This window comes from Pimephales promelas, chromosome 25 (genome assembly GCF_988280905.1).
Source record: "Pimephales promelas chromosome 25, fPimPro1.hap1.1, whole genome shotgun sequence".
Lineage (NCBI taxonomy): Eukaryota > Metazoa > Chordata > Actinopteri > Cypriniformes > Leuciscidae > Pimephales > Pimephales promelas.
The window spans coordinates 2,963,334-2,986,901 of record NC_142793.1 but is presented as its reverse complement, the minus strand read 5'-3'; the positions used below and the strand labels follow the sequence as shown (position 1 = coordinate 2,986,901).

General features: G+C 37.8%; 2 protein-coding genes across 2 annotated transcripts in view; one reads left to right on the top strand and one right to left on the bottom strand.

Moving 5' to 3' along the window:
* Positions 1–747: 747 nt before the first annotated feature.
* svip (small VCP interacting protein) lies at positions 748–6,691 on the top strand. The gene is made up of 4 exons (XM_039656635.2): positions 748–1,172; positions 1,947–1,997; positions 4,926–5,039; positions 5,684–6,691. The coding sequence occupies exons 1-4, from the start codon at positions 1,110–1,112 to the stop codon at positions 5,696–5,698; spliced, it is 243 nt and encodes an 80-aa protein (XP_039512569.2). The 5' UTR covers positions 748–1,109; the 3' UTR covers positions 5,699–6,691.
* A 707-nt stretch (positions 6,692–7,398) lies between these two features.
* The window catches only part of gas2a (growth arrest specific 2a), a 58,584-nt gene continuing 42,414 nt past the window's right edge, over positions 7,399–23,568 (bottom strand). The window contains exons 7-9 of the mRNA XM_039656839.2: positions 21,735–21,939; positions 21,141–21,248; positions 7,399–10,390 (exon numbers count right to left, since the gene is read on the bottom strand). Coding sequence (XP_039512773.2) covers positions 10,181–10,390; positions 21,141–21,248; positions 21,735–21,939 — 523 coding nt within the window. The 3' untranslated portion in view covers positions 7,399–10,180. The remainder of the gene's footprint in view (positions 10,391–21,140; positions 21,249–21,734; positions 21,940–23,568) is intronic.

Genomic DNA, 23,568 nt, shown 5'->3' with positions numbered 1-23,568 from the left:
ATGTGTCCTGCAGTATTCTTGGATTTTTATAGTAGTTGTTGAAGATATAGGGTTCAAACTGTTTATCACGCAATTGTGACATGCATCTAAATATCCTGCAGGGTAATAGGGAGGAGAAAAGGTTTTGCTTGTAGTCCATCAGACACACAAAAAGGTTATTTTTTGTTGTTGTGCGGATTCGTGTTTGGCATTAAAGTCACTGCAGTCATTCACATCTCACAGTAGGAAGGATATAGTTAATTGAGATATAAAAATCTTTATAGATTTAAGAATATGAACATCATGATACTATATAGCCTAATTATGTGTATACCAGCACATAAGGATAAAGGGCAGTGAAGTGGTTGATGGAAAATTAGGAGATCTATCTATCTATCTATCTATCTATCTATCTATCTATCTATCTATCTATCTATCTATCTATCTATCTATCTATCTATCTATCCATGTATCTATCTATCTATCTATCTGTCTGTCTGTCTGTCTATCAAAATGTTTAGATCTGTCTGTCTGTCTGTCTGTCTATCTATCTGTCTATCTATCTATCTATCTATCTATCTATCTATCTATCTATCTATCTATCTATCTATCTATCTATCTATCTATCTATCTATCTATCTATCTATCTATCTATCTATCTATCTATCTATCTATCTATCTATCTATCTATCTATCTATCTATCTATCTATCTATCTATCTATCTATCTATCTAGTCCACACTCCAATACAATAGATGGCGATAATGTACCTTCACGTTGGTGTCACCCGCAAGAAGAAGAAGAAGTTCACTTTCAGCCAAATTAATATCAAATTTATTTACACGGCAAAATCAAAAAACATATGTCTGGAGCCTTGAGAAGGAGGTGTGCTGAAGATTGTATTAGTCCGTTAGTGTGCTGAGCGGTATTTATTAGTAGCTGGCTAAAATAGCTAGCCTAGCTTTGTGTACAGTGCTAGCTCTGTTCAAGCAGCTTTTCTGTGACAGTGGCTTTAGAAAAGCTTTGAAACTGTAGAGTTCATCTTAGCGGCCTGGCATCATCATATGTGATCTCAATATACTGTCATTTGGCTGAAAGAGTTGTGTTTATCCCTGTGCTACAACATCAGTATGGGTTTGTGTTTACCCTGTCTGGGTGGAGCTGGAGATGATGTAGTTGTCACACCAGACCCTGTGAGTACTTTTAATAATGTATTTATGCGTTCATTTACATTACATATTTAACCGTGTTCATCTTTCAAGTGTTGTCATTTCCTACACAGCCTAAAGGGAACCCCAACTTCGTTATAATGATACGAGTGACATGAAAATGATAATGACCTGCACATTTTGTGGTCGTGAGGATAAAACGGGTTATTATTACTGTTATTTATTTTTTATTTTTTGTTTGTGAAGTGTATGGAAAGTATATGGAATTTTTCCTAATTTCTTCAAAATTTTTTTTATCCATAAAATATAGTTTTGGGGTACATACTGTCTCTCACATGTTTTTATTTATTTTTATTTAGGCAGACTAACTTTTCAAATATATTTGTTTAACTAGGACTAGTAGTTCAAAAATGTGTCCGGTTCCTGAATGAATACTATTGATAATGTTTAGCCTGGTTTTCCCTGCTTGTCAATGTTGTCCATTTGATTTATTTACTTTTAATGAGTATTATTTTTTTTTAAATCATATCTATTTCTTTATATTTACATTTTATTAATTTATTTGTGCAGGATCATTTCTGTTGAGAGAGAGAGAGAGAGAGAGAGAGAGAGAGAGAGAGAGAGAGAGAGAGAGAGAGAGTGAGAGAGAAATAATATAATTTTAGTTTGTCAATGATTAATAGTATTTTTTTAAAGAAATTTATAAATAGGCATCTTTATAGGGCCTCACTTTAGTTGTTTGTGGAGCTTGACAGACATTTAGGTGATTTTGAAAACATTTTTCTTTTTTTTTCACAGGAGACAAGGAGAAGACAGTTAGCAGACGCTGCAGAGAAGAGACAGAAAGAGGTATGATTTCCAAACTTTTTTGTTTAAGTTAAACATTATATGATTATATAGGGGAACGTGTATACCATTCAAGTTAGTGTAACTTAAATAGTCCTTTATCCTGACCAATAAATGTACAATTCCATAAAAACTGCATTCATGAGAAACAACAGTTCACAAACAACCACTCGACAATAAACACTTTAAATTTCACTTTATAAAAGAACTTTAGAATTATGCATTGAACAAATTGAGCTTAAAATGACCACAAAATGGGGTAAACATGCCTTATGTTGGAAATACTATTGGAAATACTGGAAATACTATTGGTGAATTGTGCTTCAGTGGAGCTCTGCTATTATTAATGGATCAGAACAAACTCCTGTCATCATCACCAGCTCTGACCCCAGTAGATTGTTCGTCACTGAGGCATTACACATTTACAGCCACTATCACAATATAAGATCAAATTTATATATTAATAATCTAACAGGTCTCAGCAGCACCACATTCATTACAATAACAGGACTCGACATTAAGCCTTTTCATGTGCTCTCCTTCACACAACTAAATATGTTTACTTGCCAGAGTAAAAAAGTTTAATATAATTAGTTGTAAAGAGATACCTGTATGGAATATTCCATAGACCCATGTGTCACTTTACAACAAATCGGTTTTGTTATACTCATCCTCTCATTACCTGCTCCGCATCGTTTTGCTTTTATTCATTCTTCTTCAACCTTTCAAGGAGAGAAATAGGGATCCCATTTGAGATCCTTTTTAAACATCCAGTGTTTTATGGCGTAGTGATTTTAGTTTCGCCACATGTAATTGGAGGGCTATTTCACTGTCTCTCAGAGGTTTAAGGGAAAGCATAGGCCTAGATCTGCTAAAGCGTCACGGTAAGTACTCGTCCTCCTTCCACACTTCTGGACGCATCCTACAGCTGAAACACACGGCATTGGTTCTTACTGCCGCTGGAATCTCACAATGCTTGTGGCCGTACAGTTCTTTTTTTTCTGCTAGCATAATGCTAGTACTTCGTCATTATAATTAAGTCCCATTACCTCTGTTACTGTCGAATTTATTAGTATTATAAAGTTTGACTCATGAAAAGGTTCATTTTGAGTTGATGTGAGCCAGTGAGTGAGTTGTAATCGAACCACTTCGATTCAAATTGAAGAACTACTGCAAGACTACAACTATAATACCACCACAATATATATATTTATTAGTGCTGTCAGTTAAACGTGTTATTAACGGCGTTAAGGCTAAAGCGTTTTTAGCCAGCTGAAAATGCTAGAGGCTCTGCTGAAGACGCCGTGCTTTGGGCGCTTGAGAGCGTTTTGTCAGCGCAGCGTTTTTTTCCGTTGAGACGTTTCGTTGCTATGATACAGAATATCCGCAGCAGATTGAATGTTGACAGTTGGTCGGTGTGGTATTAGGCCGTGTGTCCACCAAAACGTTTTCCCACGCCCCTGGCGTATGTTTTCAATTGTTTTCAATGGGAGTGCCGCGTTTTTCAAACGCCATGAGCGTGACGAGGCACTGAGCGTTTTTTCACGCTGAAGCACCAAACGCCCAGCGTTTTTACTGGTCGCTGGGAGTTGAAAAATGTTCAACTTTGGATAAAACGCAGTGCTCATCACTGTCACTTTTTACCCAGCCATCCAATCACAGTGGAGGAGGGGCGGGACTAAACCACACCAACCAACTGTCACAACATTCAAACTGCTGCATATATTCTGTATCATAGCAACGAAACGTCTCAACAGAAAAAACGCTGCGCTGCCAAAACGCTCTCAAGCGCCCAAAGCACGGCGTCTTCAGCAGAGCGTCTAGCGTTTTCAGCTGGCTAAAAACGCTTTGGTGGACACACGGCCTTAGTCCCGCCCCTCCTCCACTGTGAATGAACATTTTTCAACTCCCAGCGACCAGTAAAAACGCCAAGCGTTCGGCGCTTCAGCGTGAAAAAACCGCTCAGCGCCTCGGAACGCTCATGGCGTTTAAAAAACGCGCCGCGCCCATTGAAAACAATTGAAAACATACGCCAGGCGCGTGGAAAAACGCTTTGGTGGACACACGGCCTAACGCAAACCCATTTTAACGGCGTTCATTTTTTTTTATCATGCGATTAACGGTCTTTTTGGCCTAGCAAACTTTGTCGGGTTTTTTTCACATGCTTTTGCAACAGGACACGGCATGCGTAGCGCTGCGCTATTAAAGCCATTTATTTCAATAGCTTGCGCCGCGCGGGGATGTTGTTTTTTCTTCGCCGACCAAAGCGCAAGCCGATCTAGCTAGACCTGAAACAAAACAACAGGCACGCCGCACACACTCGTTTGGGTTTGTGAGCCGGCCAAATAGTTGGTTAACGTTACGTTTTGAGTGGATGACGAGCGCGAGACGCCGAAGTGGATGCCAATAAGATTCTGAATGGAAAGTTTATTTTTAAAAAGTTGCCAAATTCAATAAAAAACATTTGCGCAAAGCAAGCCGATCCACTTTTGCGTGTTGATAAGAGAATTAAAATGAGAAAAAAATGATGGGACAAAAATAAATCAATAGATATTTAGAATAGAAAAAAATGTGCGATTAATTGCGAGTTAACTATGTCATTGATGTGATTAATCGCAATTAAATATTTTAATCGTTTGACAGCACTAATATATATATATATATATATATATATATATATATGTCATTGGCTAGTTGTATGTCATTGATGTTATTGTAGACCCATTTTAGTTTTTGCACACTGTTCTCTGCACGTTTCCAGCTTGTCTAAGGTGCACCAGGAGTCAGCACGCGAGCACTGAATAATATCACACAATTCAGCTACTAGTTCATGCCTTGATTCATTTGTGAAATTTGCTGTTGTTCTTACTGAATAAGTGTTTGGGTAACAAGTATGGCGTGGTAGCTGTATTTTGTCTGATGTTTGTGTAGATTACCTACAGAGGTATCAAAAACCCGGAAGCCTTGGAGAGGAAAAAGAAGAAACAGGAAGAAACAGAGAAACAGACCATGAACTCTGTTCCTGCTGGAGGCGGGGGGCTGAGGGTAATCTATAAATTCATTTATTTATTTTTGCATAGCACAGAGTCATTTAACCAAAAGTCTGTATCACTTCTGTAGTCTTTAATTTAAAATACAATTATAATTATATTTTGACATAAATCAATATTCATTTTTATAAAACGCTCTACTGTTGGCATCAGTTTTTTTATCTAATTAAAATGAATATATTTATTCAGCAATGATGTTAAATTGATTTAAATTATTTAAATTGATCATTGATCATCATTTACAAAAGATTTCTACATTAAATGCTGTTAATTTGAACTTTCTCTTACAGTTTCCACTTAAATATTAAGCAGCACAACAGTTTTCAACAGTGATAGTAATAAGAAATGTCAAATCAACATATTTGACTGATGCGACACTGAAGACTAAATAACTTTCAGGATCCAGGATTTAATTAAAAACATTTATATATGTTTTTTTTAATTCTAAAAAATAAATGATCCAACGAATTATAGCCAATCCGAACTAAATACATGAAAATACATCTCTAATATAATAAATTGAAAATATTTGATAATAATAATTATTGGGTTGGCCTTCTGAGACCTTCTCTCACTGATATCTGTTGATTAATTCCCCACTGAATGAGAAAAGTAAGATTGTGTTGTTCTTCTCTGCAGTGGCAGGTTGGCTAACACCGGCTGAAGGGACGATCACTGGTGTGTCTACATTGGGGATCAGCCTTGAACCTTCATCTGCAGTATTTCCCGCTGACTTGAGATTCTTAAAACTCTTTGTGATTTCTTTCTTTATTTTGAAGTGTACACTAGCCAGGGGAGTTTGCATAGAGACTGCCAAGCTCTTGCACAAAGCTAATCCTCCAGCTCTTCTGATTCGCCAGAGTGCATTCAGGCCACGCCCCTTTAATGCCAAGTTGGGCTAGCTTGTGGGTTCCTGCGATACCGATTTTAGCGAATAATGCATTTTTTCACAAGTTCATGCATCATTTTCACACGCAGCTTTTGTACCAATGTGCTCTCTATTTTTGACATTTTTTTCACTTTAATACACATTTATACAACCGAAAAGCATGTTTTATATTGGATTTTGGGTCATTTAATCCATATTTAGCCGTTTACATTTAAGCATCAGTTACCAGTGTGTTTTGGTTTTCAAGCTCATAGGATTTTTCAATGAGCAAGTGGGAAATGTTGTGATATTTAAGAGTGAAGAAGTTAAACATGAATGAAGGATTTCTGTTAGTTAGCACTTTCACTGCCTGTTGATTGTATGACTTGCTGTTCTTATGAACCAAGTAGATTGTGCATCACTTTATCTTATTAGACCTCAGTTTCTTACCCTGTCTGAAGGGCTTTGGTTGTGTAAAGTTAAGAAAATCTTAACTTGCATTTAAACTCAACCTCCATATTTGTGGGCCATGCAACAGTGACATGATATGACTTGTTAATTACCAGTATGTAGCAGCCTGGGCTATTGTGATTAGTGTGAAATATGTTTTATCTATAGGAACTTGGAGTGAATTCTTCATATTGCCTTTGATATGCATTTCTTTTTAAGAGACCGTTTTAAGTTGTGTTAAAGGAGTAGTTCACTTTAAAAAAAATAAACTTTTGCTGATAATTTACTCACCCCCATGTCATCCAAGATGTCCATGTCTTTCTATTTTCAGTCGAAAAAAAATTAAGGTTTTTGATAAAAACATTCCAGGATTTTCTCCATATAATGGACTTCAATGGGAACCAAACGGTTCAAGTTCCAAATGAGAGTTTCAGTGCAACCTGTTCAAAGGGCTTTAAATGATTCCAGATTATGAATAAGGGTCTTATCTAGGATCCTTCGAGTCATGACTCGAAAAAAGATTCGTTCATTTTGATGAACGAGTTCGAACAGGAGAGTCACAAATGCTCATCACAGAACAGAGTAAGGCGACCATTTGAGCTTACCGGTATAAAACTTCAACTTAAAACGTTTTTATTAATTTTTTAAATGAGCGACCGTTTCGCTTGATAAGGCCATTATTTATCGTCTGGTGTCGTTTAAAGCCCTTTGAACAGTTTGCACTGAAACTGTCATTTAGACCTTGAACTGTTTGGTTCCCAATGAAGTCCATTATATGGAGAAAATCCTGGAATGTTTTCATCAAAAACCTTAATTTCTTTTCGACTGAAGAAAGAAAAACGTGGACATCTTGGATGACATGGGGGTGAGTAAATTATCAGCAAAAGTTTTTCTTAAAAGTGAACTACTCCTTTAAGTTGTGTTAGTGAGTTGTTACCTCCGCCTACAGCAATCACACTCTGTGCTTGTGACAGGAAATCGATTTGCACCAAATAATCAACAGAATATCCTCCCAAGTGTCTTTCAGAAGGGGATATTAAAGGATTTATTTTTTTATTTTATTTTATTTTTTTTTACAATCATTGGACTCAATAGTTAGGTCACTTTTCAAAACTCTCCACACAGTGAGCACAGCATCAGTCCATCATGTATCATTGCTTCGGTACGAAATGCAATCAACGACAAACATCTCAAACAATACTCTATGCCCCTATGCTTACACTCTTTTCAACATTGTTTAAAGCCTAACATGATATGAAACTAAATAAGACTGCGTATCTAGTTATACAATATTGGATATATTCCAAATCTAAAAAATAAACTAATCAAAACGATTTGATGTTGCTGAACACACAGGTTTTAGTTTTTCCATTTCAGCAAATCTAATAAAGGGGAAAACTTGTGTAATTCTTGTTTTGCAAAGAAGATTCTTGTCTTTAGAAAAGAAAACATTGTATAATACTACATATTGTTAGTGTTTTTGGTGATTGCTTTACGAGTGACCGTGTGTTTGCTGGGTGGAAATTTTGAGGCGAGCTGATTTGAGACGTATGAAGTGTTTTTGGTAGGTTTAGAGCAGTTTTTATGTAAAATTTACTGCTGAGCTGAAAGTTGCCGAAGAGAACTGTGTGAAGAGTTTTGAAAAATACATGGGTCCTACAAATTGTAAAAAAAAAAAAAAAATGTAACTGTATGATGCTACAATAAATCAAAGTACTGCAACGTTCATGTTTACCAATTGAGGGCAGTGACACACTTTCAGACCAGGAACTGTTTTAGAAGCACAACTGCAAAGAGTCATTGCTTAAATAAAGATTGTTTGATTAAAAAAAAAAAACTATTATTTTTTGCAACTATTTGCTGCTAAACGGAAAAACCTCGTCTTGTAATTACTCACTCAGACCTCTTGCACTGCTACTATACTGCAAATAACACTCAGTGCTCTGTTCACTCGGTTAAACCTTGATTCAACGAAGAGATAATGGAAATAGGGATGGGACGGTATGCAAATTTCATATCACGATTATAGTGTCCAAAATAATCGTGATTATCAATATTATCACGGTTTTGTTAAAAATTTATGAAAGTGCTCAAAAAGAACTGATTTTTTATGAACAAGTTTTATAATTGAAAATCAACAAACAACAAATAAAACAAGCCTCTCTATGCAGTTTTTTAAGCTTCTTTATAATGCCCGTCGTCAATAGCAACGCATTATTACACAGCGCACATCCATATCACAACGGACGCGCGCTCTCGTTTCATTCAAATACAACTTGCCGTCTTGCATCTCCGGTTTTTGATTGTATTGCAAAAATGAAATCAGAGTTGATTTATTGCTTACAGAGTTTGATAATATTGGTGTGATATATCTTGTCTGGACGATTGTTTTACAAAATGAATTCATAAACAGGTAAGATTTAAAACATTAGCTAATCTCATTATCAATTCAATATGTTCCCGTAATAATGTGGTTAAAAAATAAAATTGGTTTAATACGTGATGTATCTATTTTACTATCCCTGAAAATCACTTTTAATAATAGTCTTGTTTGAAGTTGTTCGTTCGTCTTTAGCTCAAATCCACTTGCTACGAACTTTTCTTCGCGGAAGCTTCACGTCTATTTCAAGTGAAATGTTTCAACTCAAAACAACATTTCGTGCCCAATTGTTTCCCAGACGTAGTTTTGGTATTAAGGTCAAAGTTAACTTGCCTTGAGTTCGGGTGATGATCACACAAGACGACTCTGCAGATTTGAAGTGTTTCTATTGCAGTGACTTTTTGTTCGGCAGACAGGGTGACCATCCTCGATCAAGTTTCCCTCAGGACTTTTGTAAAACCCAAAATATGACCACACCTCAGATTTGGTCCTCTTAAAAGGTTGTAAAATCTCCTGAGCACGGTCACTGCCTTCCGCCATTCCTTCTTGAAGAGTAATTTAAAAAAAATATTGCGTGCTGCGCGCCTGCGTCAGACTGGCCGACAGGATTCAGTGAGTTATTAAAATCGTGATAATCAAACACGGTTTAATGATAATTAAATTTTAAACGATAATACTAACCGTCAGTACATCTTATCACGTTTTATCATGAAACCGGTTATCGTCCCATCCCTAGCTGGAAATAAATCCTTGGGAATTCGAAGTGCTCTATTATTACACTGAATGCATGTTTGAGTTTCCTCCTTGTAATGTGTCTTCAGGTGTGTTCTTCTGCATTGCACTGTTGTGAAGTTTCCAGTCTGGCTATTCTTTGACTCTTTCACTGGATGGTCTCAGGAGATCAGCAGTTTCTAAATCCACCATTGCAAGGTCACATGACATTTCTTCCTACTCTGATGTTTGGCAAGAACAAAAGCTGAACCTCTTGATCATGTCTTCATGCTTTATGGGTCTATTCAGCCACATGATTGGCCGATTAGATTCCATTCTCCAAAACAGCAAGGCCATAACATTTAAACACAATAAATGCCAGAAAATATATATCATGACATCAAAAGATAATAATAGTAGCTACCCCCATACACATTATTAATATTGTTAGCAAATGAAGCACTGAAAGGAATAGCCAGTGCAGAAGTGAATATTTAAATTCATCCAGCGATTTCATTTGACAAACATTCCAGTTCGCTCAGTATCTTAGTTATACATTGTCCAACTAGCTGATCTACACTGTCATTGCTGTGTGTTAAAATTAGTTTTCTCCTTTAAGCACTAGTTAGTTTTACAAAGCCAATGGAAGTTGGCATGTCCTACAACTAGCCAGTGAGCTGTGCTTCAGTTACATTAAAAGTCTTTGTTTCATTAGTACGTTTCTTCTTTACTTCTTGCTTTTGTAGTGGGCCGCCACTACCAGGTAGCTGTCAGGCGCGAGGTCTTTGATGTTTGGGGATTTTCCAGAGATGGGCGAGATCTTGCCTTCGACACGCGAGATCTGGAGCATGCGGCATGGGTCGTGCTTTAGCAGGTAGCTCTCAAACGTCTCCCAGCCTCCACCAACACGCACCATCACATGTTTATTATGCAGCATCTGAGGAGACAGAGAAAAAGAGGTTAGAGATAGACATCCCTAGGTTGGTTGGTTAAGTTTGACATCCCAACATATAGTGCACTCTATGCAAGTATTAGCTAAAAGCTTGTCATACGTTGGTACTGATTGGATTAGCACGTTTGTGCAAGATGACTCGCATTCATCAGCAGAGATGAATTTAGACGCAACTCCATTGTACATGTCCATTACATGTTACTTCTCCCAAATGGAATAACTTTGGATGTTTTGAAGCAAAAAATGGATAATACACATGGATTGAGCTACCACAGAACTTGAAAAGCCCCTATTAAAGACTCCTGCGTTCAGTCTTTAAGATTCAAGGACAAGTTTGGTATTTTAAACTTAAAGCCCTGATCGTTTCTGATAAAATAGAACTGTTAAGAATGAAATTTGGACACAAAGTGCTGGCCCAAGAGTTTTCAGTTTCTGTGGCCCCCACCTCCACAATGGTTGCACAGGTGCACTGGAACAATCCTTCATAAAATCCAAAACAATCCTTTCTTTGGTCTCGACTCGGACTCGACTCTCTTTGGTCTCGGTCTCGACTCGGACTCGACTCTCTATGGTCTCGGTCTCGACTCGGACTCGACTCTCTTTGGTCTCGGTCTCAACTCAGACTCGACTCTCTTTGGTCTCTGTCTCGACTCGGACTCGACCCTCTATGGTCTCGGTCTCAACTCGAACTCGACTCTCTTTGGTCTCGGTCTCGACTCAACCCTCTATGGTCTCGATCTCGACTCGGACTCGACTCTATTTGGTCTCGGTCTCGACTCGGACTCGACTCTCTTTGGTCTCGGTCTCGACTCGGACTCGACTCTTTGGTCTCTGTCTCGACTCGGACTCGACTCTCTTTGGTCTCGGACTCGACTCTCTTTGGTCTCGACTCGGACTCGACTGTCTTTGGTCTCGGACTCGACTCTCTTTGGTCTCGGTCTCGACTCGGACTCGACTCTCTTTGGTCTCGGTCTCGATTCGGACTCGACTCTCTTTGGTCTTGGTCTCGACTCGACCCTCTATGGTCTAGGTCTCGACTCTCTTTGGTCTTGGTCTCGACTCGGACTCGACTCTTTATGGTCTCGGTCTTGACTCATACTCGACTCTCTTTGGTCTCAGTCTCGACTCGGACTTGACTCTCTTTGGTCTCCGTCTCGATTCGGACTCGACTCTCTTTGGTCTTGGTCTCGACTCAACCCCTCTATGGTCTCGGTCTCGACTTGGACTCGACTCTTTGGTCTCTGTCTCGACTCGGACTCGACTCTCTTTTGTCTCGGTCTCGACTCAGACTCGAATCTCTATGGTCCCGGTGTCGACTCATACTCGACTCGCTTTGGTCTCAGTCTCGACTCGAATCTCTTTGGTCTTGGTCTTAACTCAACCCTCTATGGTCTCGGTCTCGACTCAGACTCGACTCTCTTTGGGCTCAGTCTCGACTCAGACTCGACTCTCTTTGGTCTCGGTCTCGACTCGGACTCGACTCTCTTTGGTCTCGGTCTCGACTCGGACTCGACTCTTTGGTCTCGACTCAGACTCGACTCTCTTTGGTCTCGTTCTCGACTCGGACTCGACACTCTTTGGTCTCGACTCAGACTCGACTCTCTTTGGTCTCGTTCTCGACTCGGACTCGACTGTCTTTGGACTCGGTCTTGACTCGGATTGGTCTCTTAACAATTGAAACTATCTTAAAACAGGGCTTTAAGCGTAAAATACAGAACTAGAGTGACTAGAGAGAGCAAGAGTCTGAAGACAATCAGACCATCGGTTAAAGCTAGCTAAGTGTAACATGTTTGAAAAACATGAAAACATGTTTAACTTCCAATGAACACTATGACTTCCTTGAGAACTGAGGGTCGTAACTGCCACAGGAAGGCAAGACTTATTGTTAATTTAGTTGTTTGGGACTCCACGCTTACATTACATTGGTTACGCATTTGAATCTTGGTTAATGCGCAATTTTATGTCACAAATATTTTCACATGATCCGTTAAGCCTCTGACACTAAGGGCTGCAGTCTTTAGCATGCCCAACTTATTGAGCTCAAACCAGCATATGTGGAACTGATTACAGTGGTGTCGTGAGCCAGACGGAGATGAGTGTGATGAGACCAGCTGGTACAAGATAAACCTCACTCTCCTGGCGTCAAAAGGCATGCTAGCAACTAACACTAGAGACTCTCGGCCCGTAGCGTCCTTATTAGAACGCCCAACTCCCATCATCAGTTCGAGCTCTTCTCAAAGTGGGCCTTACTGAACGATTACACTGGTGCTGTGACACATTAGCGACTTATGCTAAGTTAGGGCATCCAACTCCCATGCTAATTATTGATGGTTTAAGCTCTGCTTTAATTGGTGCCGTGACCCAGATGGACCCAATACTCTGGCCAAGCATTCGAAAAAGTTTTGGGCCTTATCATTCATGAAAGCTCATTTGAACAATAAAGTGTTTGGCATTAAACTCCTTTAACACCTCCAGTGGCGTAATCACACCCTTTTATTGGCTATCTGTCACCTGCGGTTCCCACTGTGAAACTCCCTCTAGGCAAGGAGGCGTGTGAGACTGAGATTATTTTTTTTAATTATTTTTTTCAGCTGCCTACATTCTCCAGTGGTCTAAGGCCCCGTCCACACTACTGCGTTTTCGTTTAAAAACGGAGAATTAAAACGAATACGATCTCCGTCCACACCAGCGTTTTGTCTGCGTATTAGAATTGATCTCCGTCCACATTAAAACGACTGAAAACGCAGATCACGTGACCATTCACCAACACTGGGCATGCGCGCGCCGGTGTAAACAGTGGTTGGCGAATCAGGGAAGGATACGTCATGACTGATAACACCCAATCATAGAGCCGAGCGTGAGCCTCTGCGTCATCGTTTGTAAACTCCTCCGTTTTGTCTCGTCCACACTAAAACGCCCTCCGGAGATTCAAAACGCAGCTGCAGCGTTTCTAAACTTCTCCGTTTTAGGTCTTCGTTTTTCCCGTTTTAGTGTGGACGGGAGGTGCAAACGTAGCAAAAGGTCTCCGTTTTTAAACGAAAACGCAGTAGTGTGGACGGGGCCTAAATGGAGGACTCCACTGCCTCGTCACAACATCTGTTATTACCTCAGATTATCCGATCAAGACAGTTCCTAAACAGAAAGAATTATTATTAGGCTCAATGACATGACATGCATATTTTTGTGTCCAAGTGCATTATTTACCTCTAAAATAATTAGATAAATGCATGACATAAACTGTATCACTTTATTCTATAAATCCTATTTAGTTCATTTTACATTTAAATAATACATACAGTATTTTATGTTTTATCTTAAACCCCCAAAATGTCCGATGGCGGAACTGTCTGATCAAATGAACAGACTAAGAAAATGATTAAAAATGACATCTTAATAATAAAAAATTGCAACATTTATTATATAAAACATTTGCAAAAATGTGGGGAAAAAAAACCTTCATTAGCATTATATGTGGTTAATAAGTAACATTTAAAATAATTTAAAAAATCCATGCAACTTTTTTTTCACAGTTAGTCAAATCTTTGGTTTGAATTTACTTTTACAACATTTTTAAAGCACAGTATCGTCTAGTGTCACAACCTTCTATTTCACCAACCAATAACAATGAACTCTTAATCAGTCTGCAAATCCAGTCAAACCCCCCCCCCCCCCAAAAAAAGCCATATATACACACTTCAAACCTCCACCACATAACAGTTAGTCACAGCCCCAATAAAAAGCAGCAATTCTGCTGTGATTCATCCCTCTATTGCAGCCTCCGTCCCAGCGGCCTTGAACACACAAGCTGCAAAAGAATCGTTCATAAAGGGTGAGAAATGACAAAATGTCACTCTGATAATGCACTGTAACCTTCTCCAGTGGGATAAAGAGCTGAACAGCCGTAGCCTGCAGACACACGCTCAAAACAGTTATGTGAGGACGGGAGAATTATCTGAACACTAAACAATAAACAACAGCAGAGAAATCTCATACTGTGAGCTGCAGCTCATATTAACCCTGCAGGGAAATGATATTAAAGATTCATAAGGCTCTTAGTCTTAGCAGGCTGATGGAGGGACATTGTGGCCCTCAGGCACTGGAGCCACAAATATATTACCAATCAGACTCTACAAGTCACCACATGACCTCCACACACACACATTTTTGTTAAATACAGCAGTTCAGCTCTGTGATGTTGAAGGTTATCCCCCTAAAAGTCCCTCAATAGGGAACATGCACAGTCAATTTCTCTCAAGAGCACCAAAGTTCAACAGGCTAAAAGAAAAACACACACTGAAGCACATGGTGTATTTAAATAAAAACGCAGCTTTCTAATAACTCTATCCTAAACCATCTGGGGAATCTGAGGGGTGTTTCAACAAGAAAGGTCTTTCTCAAAGACAAACACAAAAAGGAATGTGTCCTTGAGACGTATTCACAGGATTCGCTCATTTCACAGGAAAATGATCAAGAAAGTAGTTTTTTTTTTTTTCCGAGCCTTAGCCTTGGTTGCTGGGCAACACATTTCAAGGCGGTCTCTTTGGAAAATGAAAGGAAATTATTTTCATATTTTTAATTCAAGAAATAAAATGGATCTCCATTTAAAAAACAAACAAAAAAACAATTGCATTTATCTCCAGTAAATGGGAAAATGCTCTTCTCTACAGTTATCTTACAAAAGTGAATAAACATGACTTTTAATTTAAACATTTGTTAATATTATTATTGCATATGACATGCGTAAACAGCAGAAGTATGACTGTGTTTGGTCATCTGAATATCAGTCTTGAGTAATTCACAAAACATGGATTTACGGTTGGCACACACTGTATTCAGTGAGGTCTGGTATTTGTAATTTTGTGTAGTTTTGTTCATTGGTTTTAAGGAAGAGGGTGTTGACATTAGCCTAATTTGATTTTAAAATACAAGCGAGTTTAATTTTCTCTCCAGACTGTGTAATGTAAATGCATGGTGGGTTAGTATCGCATGTTGTCTTTATTTTTTATTTATTTAAAGGGACTCTCGATGTATCAAGCAGCACAGTCTTTGTTCTGGGTGCATAAAGAATGCAATCGCTGGTGCAGTTGTTAGTTTATATCTATAGGGGGCGGAAGTGACACAGCCTGATTCTCAGGGACAGAGCAATTAAAATCAGCACTGACTAATGTGATTCTCCACAGGCAACTGAATTAATAGCAATTTCAGGGGTTTAGCTTGATGAACCGCTGCAGTCAGTGTTTTAAATGAAATCTGAGCACTCGCATCTAAACCTGAAAATGAGGAATCACAGGAATTGTGCAATAATGAGATCTAGACAGCTAGAGGAAAGTTCAAATCTAAATCAAACAGAGAGAGAAGGAGAGCAAGAGAGAGCGTATTTAATTTGTCTACTATGAATGTCCGACAATTCATAAGAGCATTTCTTAATCTATATAAACAAATGTATGAAAGCGTGTTTCCACCATTAAATAAAAAAGGAAAAAAAAACTTTTCTCTCAGAATTGAACTTGAATTAAACTTTGCAGAATTAAACTTGCACTTTCATGTTATAAAGTCAGAATTGCGAGATGTAAACTTTAAATTCCCTGGCGGAAATATATTTCCATACAAATGTCATTTATATATATATATATACATACACATACAGTATGGCGGTTCACGTGACACTAAAGTGAACCCAGATTTCATTCGCCCCAATATAAAGCACTAGATGAATTGTTCCCTCTCCCCCATATACTAGCGCATTAACATTTAACATTTATTCATTTAGCTGACGCTTTTATCCAAGGCGACTTACAATTGCTATATATGTCAGAGGTCACACGCCACTGGAGCAACTAGGGGTTCAGTGTCTTGCTCAGGGACACATTGGTGTCTCACAGTGGATTCAAACCTGGGTCTCTCACACCAAAGGCATGTGTCTTATCCACTGCGCCATCACCACCCTTGTATGTACCATTCACCATGTAGAAAATAGTAAATGTGTGAAAAAGTGACTGATTAAAACGCTTTACATTCTAGAGAGCATTTAATTGGACAGAAAATTTCATGAAAAGCTTAAGTCCAGAGTGATGTCATGGTGGTGATGGCGCAGTGGATAAGACACATGTCTTTGGTGTGAGAGACCCGGGTTCGAATCCACTGTGAGACACCAATGTGTCCCTGAGCAAGACACTTAACTCCTAGTTGCTCCAGAGGCGTGCGACCTCTGACATATATAACAACTGTAAGTCGCTTTGGATAAAAGTGTCAGCTACATGAATAAAAATGTGAATGTGAAATGTAAAATTTGGCATTACTGTGAAACTACAGAAACAGTTTCAGCAGCAATCAGTTATAGGATTTTTTTTTTTTAAGTTTTGAACTACATCATTTAGACATAAAAAAATCAGTATATGAATCTCAACAATGGTGACAATAAACTCCGAACATCACAAAACAGGATACAAAATATTCACAACAAAAACAACAGCAAAATAAAAGCAAATAAGAAAAAATAAAAAGACCATTCAGCTGCATAATTTATTCATCCTAAAATGCATGCAAGAAGTTTTATACTATGCTGGCCCGCGGCTGCATAGATCCATAACAGACAGCAGAATACCCCATTACAAATGTGCTTCAACAGTTACAACAGCCAGAGAAAAACTCATGTTAGAAAGTCAAGGGTCCAACTAAAGCAAACACTGATCACCATAGTGGTGATCAAACAAACCTGTTAGTTTTATAAAGCATCTACATATTTCTTAACAAGAACTTTTGTACATGCTGAAAGAAATTATGTAAAACTATTTTGTAAACTGGTTTCACAGTCACAGTGTGAAAGGGCCTAGTTATTGTGTTTCTGCTCATCTCTTCTCTTTTTTTCTGTTCTTGTTTCTCTCTCCTTGCTTATCAGGTGTTCATCAGTGTCTGAATTCACTCACTTCTTTTCATTCACTGTCAAGTGGACTATTTTTTTATAATTCTTTTTAAACTATATAAATGATTACTTTGTGGTAATGCAACTGTTTAGCATGATGTTCATGAACAAGAATGTGTATGTTAGGCCATAAAGCCACAAAAACGTTGCATGCACATTTGCTTTGTTGTTGCCACCTCTTTGGCACATACCCCCCCCCCCGATCCAAACTTTATGCCTGCCAATGGTCAGTTATCTTTGACGGAAATGGTCCTGACAGAATTGCATTTTCATTAAGCCAGTCTGCCTTTCTGCATTGGTCTGAACAGACAATTAGCAAGTGAAAATCTGACCTAATTTTCATGCCAAATATTTGTTTAGGTGCCAACACATTAATTTGTATGTTTTAGGGGTGGACCTATTGTGATTTTACTTACAAATGTAGGTATGAGTCAGATTGTCAAATTCATACAAATTTTATAACAAACATTTTATAACATGACAAAAATTTTATTTTTCAGGTTGGCGCAGCTAATGTGCAGTGATTGTCTCAAGTGTTTGATTTTCATCCTTATTGAGTTCATTGAGCCACCATATTGAGTTTGGTGATTTCCCTACAAGCAGCCTGTCTCCTCCACCTTTTTGTCTCTGGTGAAGCTCGCTTAATTGACCTTATTCTGGGCAGCGCCATGACAGGTATGAAAGTGAGGCTGTGAGGGATAGACCTGCCTAGTTTTCAATGCCATCCACTGTAAGAAGCCATATAAAGATCCTAAATCACTTCAAATTCTCCATAGCTCATATTGTCGGGAGTTTTTTGTCTAATGAAGTCTCTTGGCAAGATATGTTTGAAGTGTTTCATCCACATAACGATCCAAAAAACACATTACATAGTAGTATAAGCCACTGAAGATATGACTGTCTCTCCCTACAGCCTCGCTTTCATTCCCATTAAAAATCAAAGATGACGCTGCTGTGAATCAGGTCTATGGGGACGCCAACACAACACAACAAATGCTGGCGAACTATGTTTTAACCAGAGATGTCAGAATTATTCACATGGATTATTCAATCTATCCCTTTTTCCCTCTCAATTTATATCTAAACTTCAAAAAAATCTCTTAGAAACACTCACACCTGCATTTTATTAAAGTTTAAGCAGTCAACCAGGAGTTTCTAAGACCTGGCCACAATTCCTCCTATTTATTGAGTGAGAACACTCATTTAACACGGCTCCTAATGAGCTATGACGGATGGGGGTGATGTAATCACTCAAATATCCTCTCATGAGAGCAGTTATCAGTGTTTTACTGCACAGCTCGGAGTATTAACACACAACTGAACACACAGATACACAATGAGGATCACTCAGATCAAAAGCATCTTTAAGTCAATTGTTGCCAAGTAACAGGTTCCCATGGTAACCAGGCCTGCCTCACTAATCACTATTTGTCAGTTAGTGGAGTTTGTGCTGTTATGGGACACCCCACTGGCGTGTGTGTGTGTGTGTGTTTAACAGACTCATTAATGTGATCACACAGTAGTGGATAATAAAAATGTAATCTCTGTTCCAAAGCCTAATTAGCTGCCTTTCTAGAAATCATTATAAGGCATCATCTGCTTCCTGACACAAAAAAAGAGAAAGCAGCATAAGGGGCATTCACACAAAACACGTTTTTATGGTAAAAATTGTGAAATGGAAAAAGACGAGGTCTTGAGATGCGTTTTAAACGTCTCATTCTTTGAACGCTGTGTCCTGCAAGACACGATGAGCACAGCGGTCAAACACATCCATCTAGCGCATGTTATTTTAGATGGAAAAGTAGTGCAGTGGAGTTGAATTTTATGTATCTCAGAAAACATTTGAAGCGACCCAAGATGGTGAGACTATAAATATACTTTATATAAAAATAGTCCAAAAATATTTATTTCAAAAAATATTATATGTACGGTTCCAAGTAATTGGTATTTCCTTTACAAGGACTTGAGTTATTACTATTCAGAAGCTCACAATGCCCTCAGTCATTACTTGGGAGTTATCTTGTTTTTCACTTTAGATTATTATTTCAAATAATTAGTAATTCCTTCTGGAATATTTGGTAATAATTGAGTTATTAATAGTGTGTTACCATGATTTTCACTTTAAAATTAATTATACATTATGCATTATTCACATTAATTATGAGCCTGTTAAAGTATACAACCCCATTTCCAGAAAAGTTGGGACTAGAGATCAGTGTTGGGTGTAACTAATTATTAAGTAATTAGTTACTGTAATTTAATTACTTTTCCCTTGAAAATGTAAAGTAAAGGATTACTCTTAATTTATCTGTAATTTAATTATTGTTACTTCTGATGTAATTGAGGGAAATACTGTGTATAGATCAATCCGATCTCACAGTGATTCGTATGCATTTTATGAGGTGTCTAAATGTTACGACCGCACTCGTACAAATTCGTACGAATTATTGTAAAATAGGTATGAAAAAAGTGTGAAATGTCATGAGATCAGACATAAAACAATAGTGGGTTTAACATCAAAATGTATTGTCTGATGTTATAAAAGTATGTTTTTATAATGTAGCCTTCTCCACCTTGGTCAGTTTAAGGATAATTCATACAATTTTATAGTATTTATTAGAAAAAAATAAAACAGATTCATGTCTATCCTTGTATTATTCAGCTGGTTGAGATTGATATGGGATTTTGAAAGTAATTAGTAATTAAAAGTAATTAAATACTTTTTAAAGAGAGTAATTAGTACGTAATCTAATTAAACTGTTGAAGAGGTAATTAGTAACTAGTAATTAATTACTTTTTTAGAGTAACTTACCCAACACTGCTAGAGATGCACCGATTACAGTTTTCTAGGCCGATCCCGATTTCCGATTTTTCCTCGAGTTTGACCTGCCGATTCCGATTTCATTTTTTCAAACCACTTTACAGCACACACACATTTATTTTCTATCTTCTCTTTAATAGAACATTTCGCGACGCTCACACGCTCCGACGGCTCCCGGTGTGAATGCACTCATTGATTAACATGCACGCCGAACAAAAAAAAAAACGTAATTAACGAGGTTTACTACATGTGCGTTCCGTGTGCACGTGTGATGGTGATGTTGCGCGACGTTAATCACGCGGCGCCCGAGTGCATTTGACCGGCATAAAATCCGCATATTCGCATACAATCCGCATACATAGGCCGATCTTGAAAATCGCCATTTTGTATAATGCAATAAAATCTAGAATCTGTGATTTGTTAAAGGGTAACTAAACACTAAACCAACTTTTTTTAGTTAATGGTCTGTAAGAATGGGGCTTTTTAAATGCTGATCATTGATTCGAGTAACTTTTTTACCATTTTGGTATAAAGTGTTTTATTTCTACAATATATGGTGTAACGTATATGATGTAGGTTGTCGCCCACTTTGACACTATACGAGATAATATTATCGAATCTTGTGTCCCGACGCCCGTTGTCGTTTACGAATCCCCACGGCACCCTACGTCAAACGGATCGTGGCAAAATCGGGCTATAATGGTGTAATCTGAACCAGGCATAACTTGGATATTCTGCAATCTTTTCACTTTTATTTTGACTCTGTGCCAATTTTTTCGGAGTGTGTTTCATATTCATGAGCCTGGGCTGCTTAATTTACCTATATATCTGCAATGGAGGAATTGTTTTATTGCTTATAGCGCCTCTTGTGGACGTGCCGCCTGAAAAGTCCAGCAAAATAAACATGGAGTCTCTCATGTAGGCAGAGTCACATATTTCCATATTTTTTAAATATGGCATCTAACCTGAGGTCTGTTGCGATTTTTACTTACTCTGATAAAAAGCATTTTCTCTCCAACACGGTAACGGCCCTGCGATTGTCGCTCTATGCAGAACTTATTTGGGCACTTACAAGGTGGATCTTCAGAAATGTGCTTCACCTGAAACACACATTACATGTAAAATGACAGAAAACTGCACATTCTCATTTGTCAGAGTTAAAGTTACTGTGGTACCGATAACAATAGTGATCAGGGCTCTCAAGTGCCACGCATTGAGCGTGAAAGTCACTAATTTCGGTCTTTTGTCACGCGCTCCCGCCACACATTGTATTTCTCATGCTGAAAAACTCAGGAATCAAGCGCCTCTCCCCTGGATTTCTTAGTCGAGCCTGCCACTTATCAGCCAATCAAAAAAAGAAAAAGAAAGGGGTTACACAATAGCCAATCAGAAAATGGAAATACTGTATCTGGGTAAGATTCAAGATAAGTTATGATCTCCTTTTTTAATGTTACAAAAAATTTGCAACTTGTTTGACACAAACAATGACTGTTGTTTGAGAATGTAGAGTGTAGAGATGTCACTCTTGCTTGTCTTTAAAACTTGAGAGCCCTGAGTGATATCTGAGAAAGAAAAATGTTACTCACAGCATCATCCAGTAGCTTGCCGGTACTTTTCTTGCTGGAGTTGGTCTTGCTGAATGGAGAGACAGATAACGAGATGGACGGAGAAACGGATGGAGATTGAGAATCGGAAGCGGGAGGTACAGGAGACAGTGGAGGTTCAGGTCTCTTCTCTTCCTGTTCAATCTCTTTCTCCAGCTTTATAAGTCCAGGTGGCTCTACCTTATACCTGTCACAAGAGTGACCATTCACACTTTATGGTTTGATTACATGTACAACACAATTGTGATTTTGAAACATACAATGCAAAATTGCTTATTAACAAAAAATGTTCTTTGAGTGGGTTTGGCCAAATTAATTTGCCATTACTTGTAAGATTTAATAATAAATTATATAATTTTTTTATACATACTATGGGATTAAATACAATTATATACATAATATAAGCACTGTAAAAATAAAACCGTAATTTTTACAGTAAAAAAGCAACAGCTGTGGTTGCCAGAACTTTACCGTTAAAAAAAATACGGTAGGAACGTTAATGGTTTTACAGACTTAACTTAAACTTAACAGTAATAAACCGTATTTCATTATCTGATAAAATGTTGATTTATCTACCTTTCGTAAAATTTATATCTATTTTGTACCATTGTAATACACTGAAAACCAACAAATCATATGTTCAATCCAAGCTCATCACAAGTAAGAAGGTTAATACTTATATAAAGAAGCTGCACAGTGTCATTCACACAAACATTAAACTGCAATGCAATAAACACTAATTTAACAATATTAAACGTAACATAAAACCCTAATGTACATAACTGATTAGAAAAAAAAAAAAGAAAACTATGAGGAACCATAGATATTTCAACAAACATACATCAAATGTGAAGTGTCACACAGGGAATTGTGGTAATGTCAATTTACGTTTTTTCACTGTAAATTATACAATGAGTTGTTCTTTTTCACTTTCAAAAACTGTAAATTTAACGGTATTTTACAGTAAAATGATATCACAGTTATTTACCGTATATAGTAAGGAAACTTTCTGTTAACCAATTAACAGTTTTGTACAGTAGCATTTTACCGTTACGTTACCGCTATAACGGTCTTTTACTATGAAAATCACGATTATTTTTTACAGTGAGTCAATGAGAACCAAAACTGTTTGGTTACCAACATTCTTCAAAATATCTAATACACTGCAAAAAAAGAAAGAATTCTTACTCAGGATTTTTGCATTTTTATTTAGTACAAATGTATAGGTAGGGTTGGGTATCGTTTGAATTTGAACGATTCCGATTCCGATTCCTTGTTTCGATTCCGGTTCCTAACGATTCTCGATTCCGATTCTTTTAAGAGGCAGGGTCAAAAAAGTTTAGCTAACCTTGCTAACCAACGGTCTTTCTGAAGGAAATAATCCTGTAAAAATACTCCTTTTGTCACAACTTTTGCATTTTACCGAGATTTCGTTATTTTTGGAAAAGTGAAGCCACACTTTGGATCGCCGACGTAAGCTACTCATGTTCGACACTTCCGGTAGACGCTTCTTTGTTGGTGTTGTTCAGCGGTTTCTTCTTCCGCTCGGCGGACTGTGAATATCGAAACTAGGAATCGAAATTTTAACTTTTGAACGATTCCGGGAAAAATGAAAAGTTAGTCCCGGTTCCAAACGATACTCGATTCTCGATACCCAACCCTATGTATAGGCTAAACTTTCTAACAAAGATACATATACTTATGAAGCGAAATGAAAAGATAAGTCTTGTTTAATTACAAACTGATTCAAATTAAGTGAGTTTATGCTTAAAACAAGAAAAAAATATCTGCCAATGAGGTCAGAGAAATAAACTTG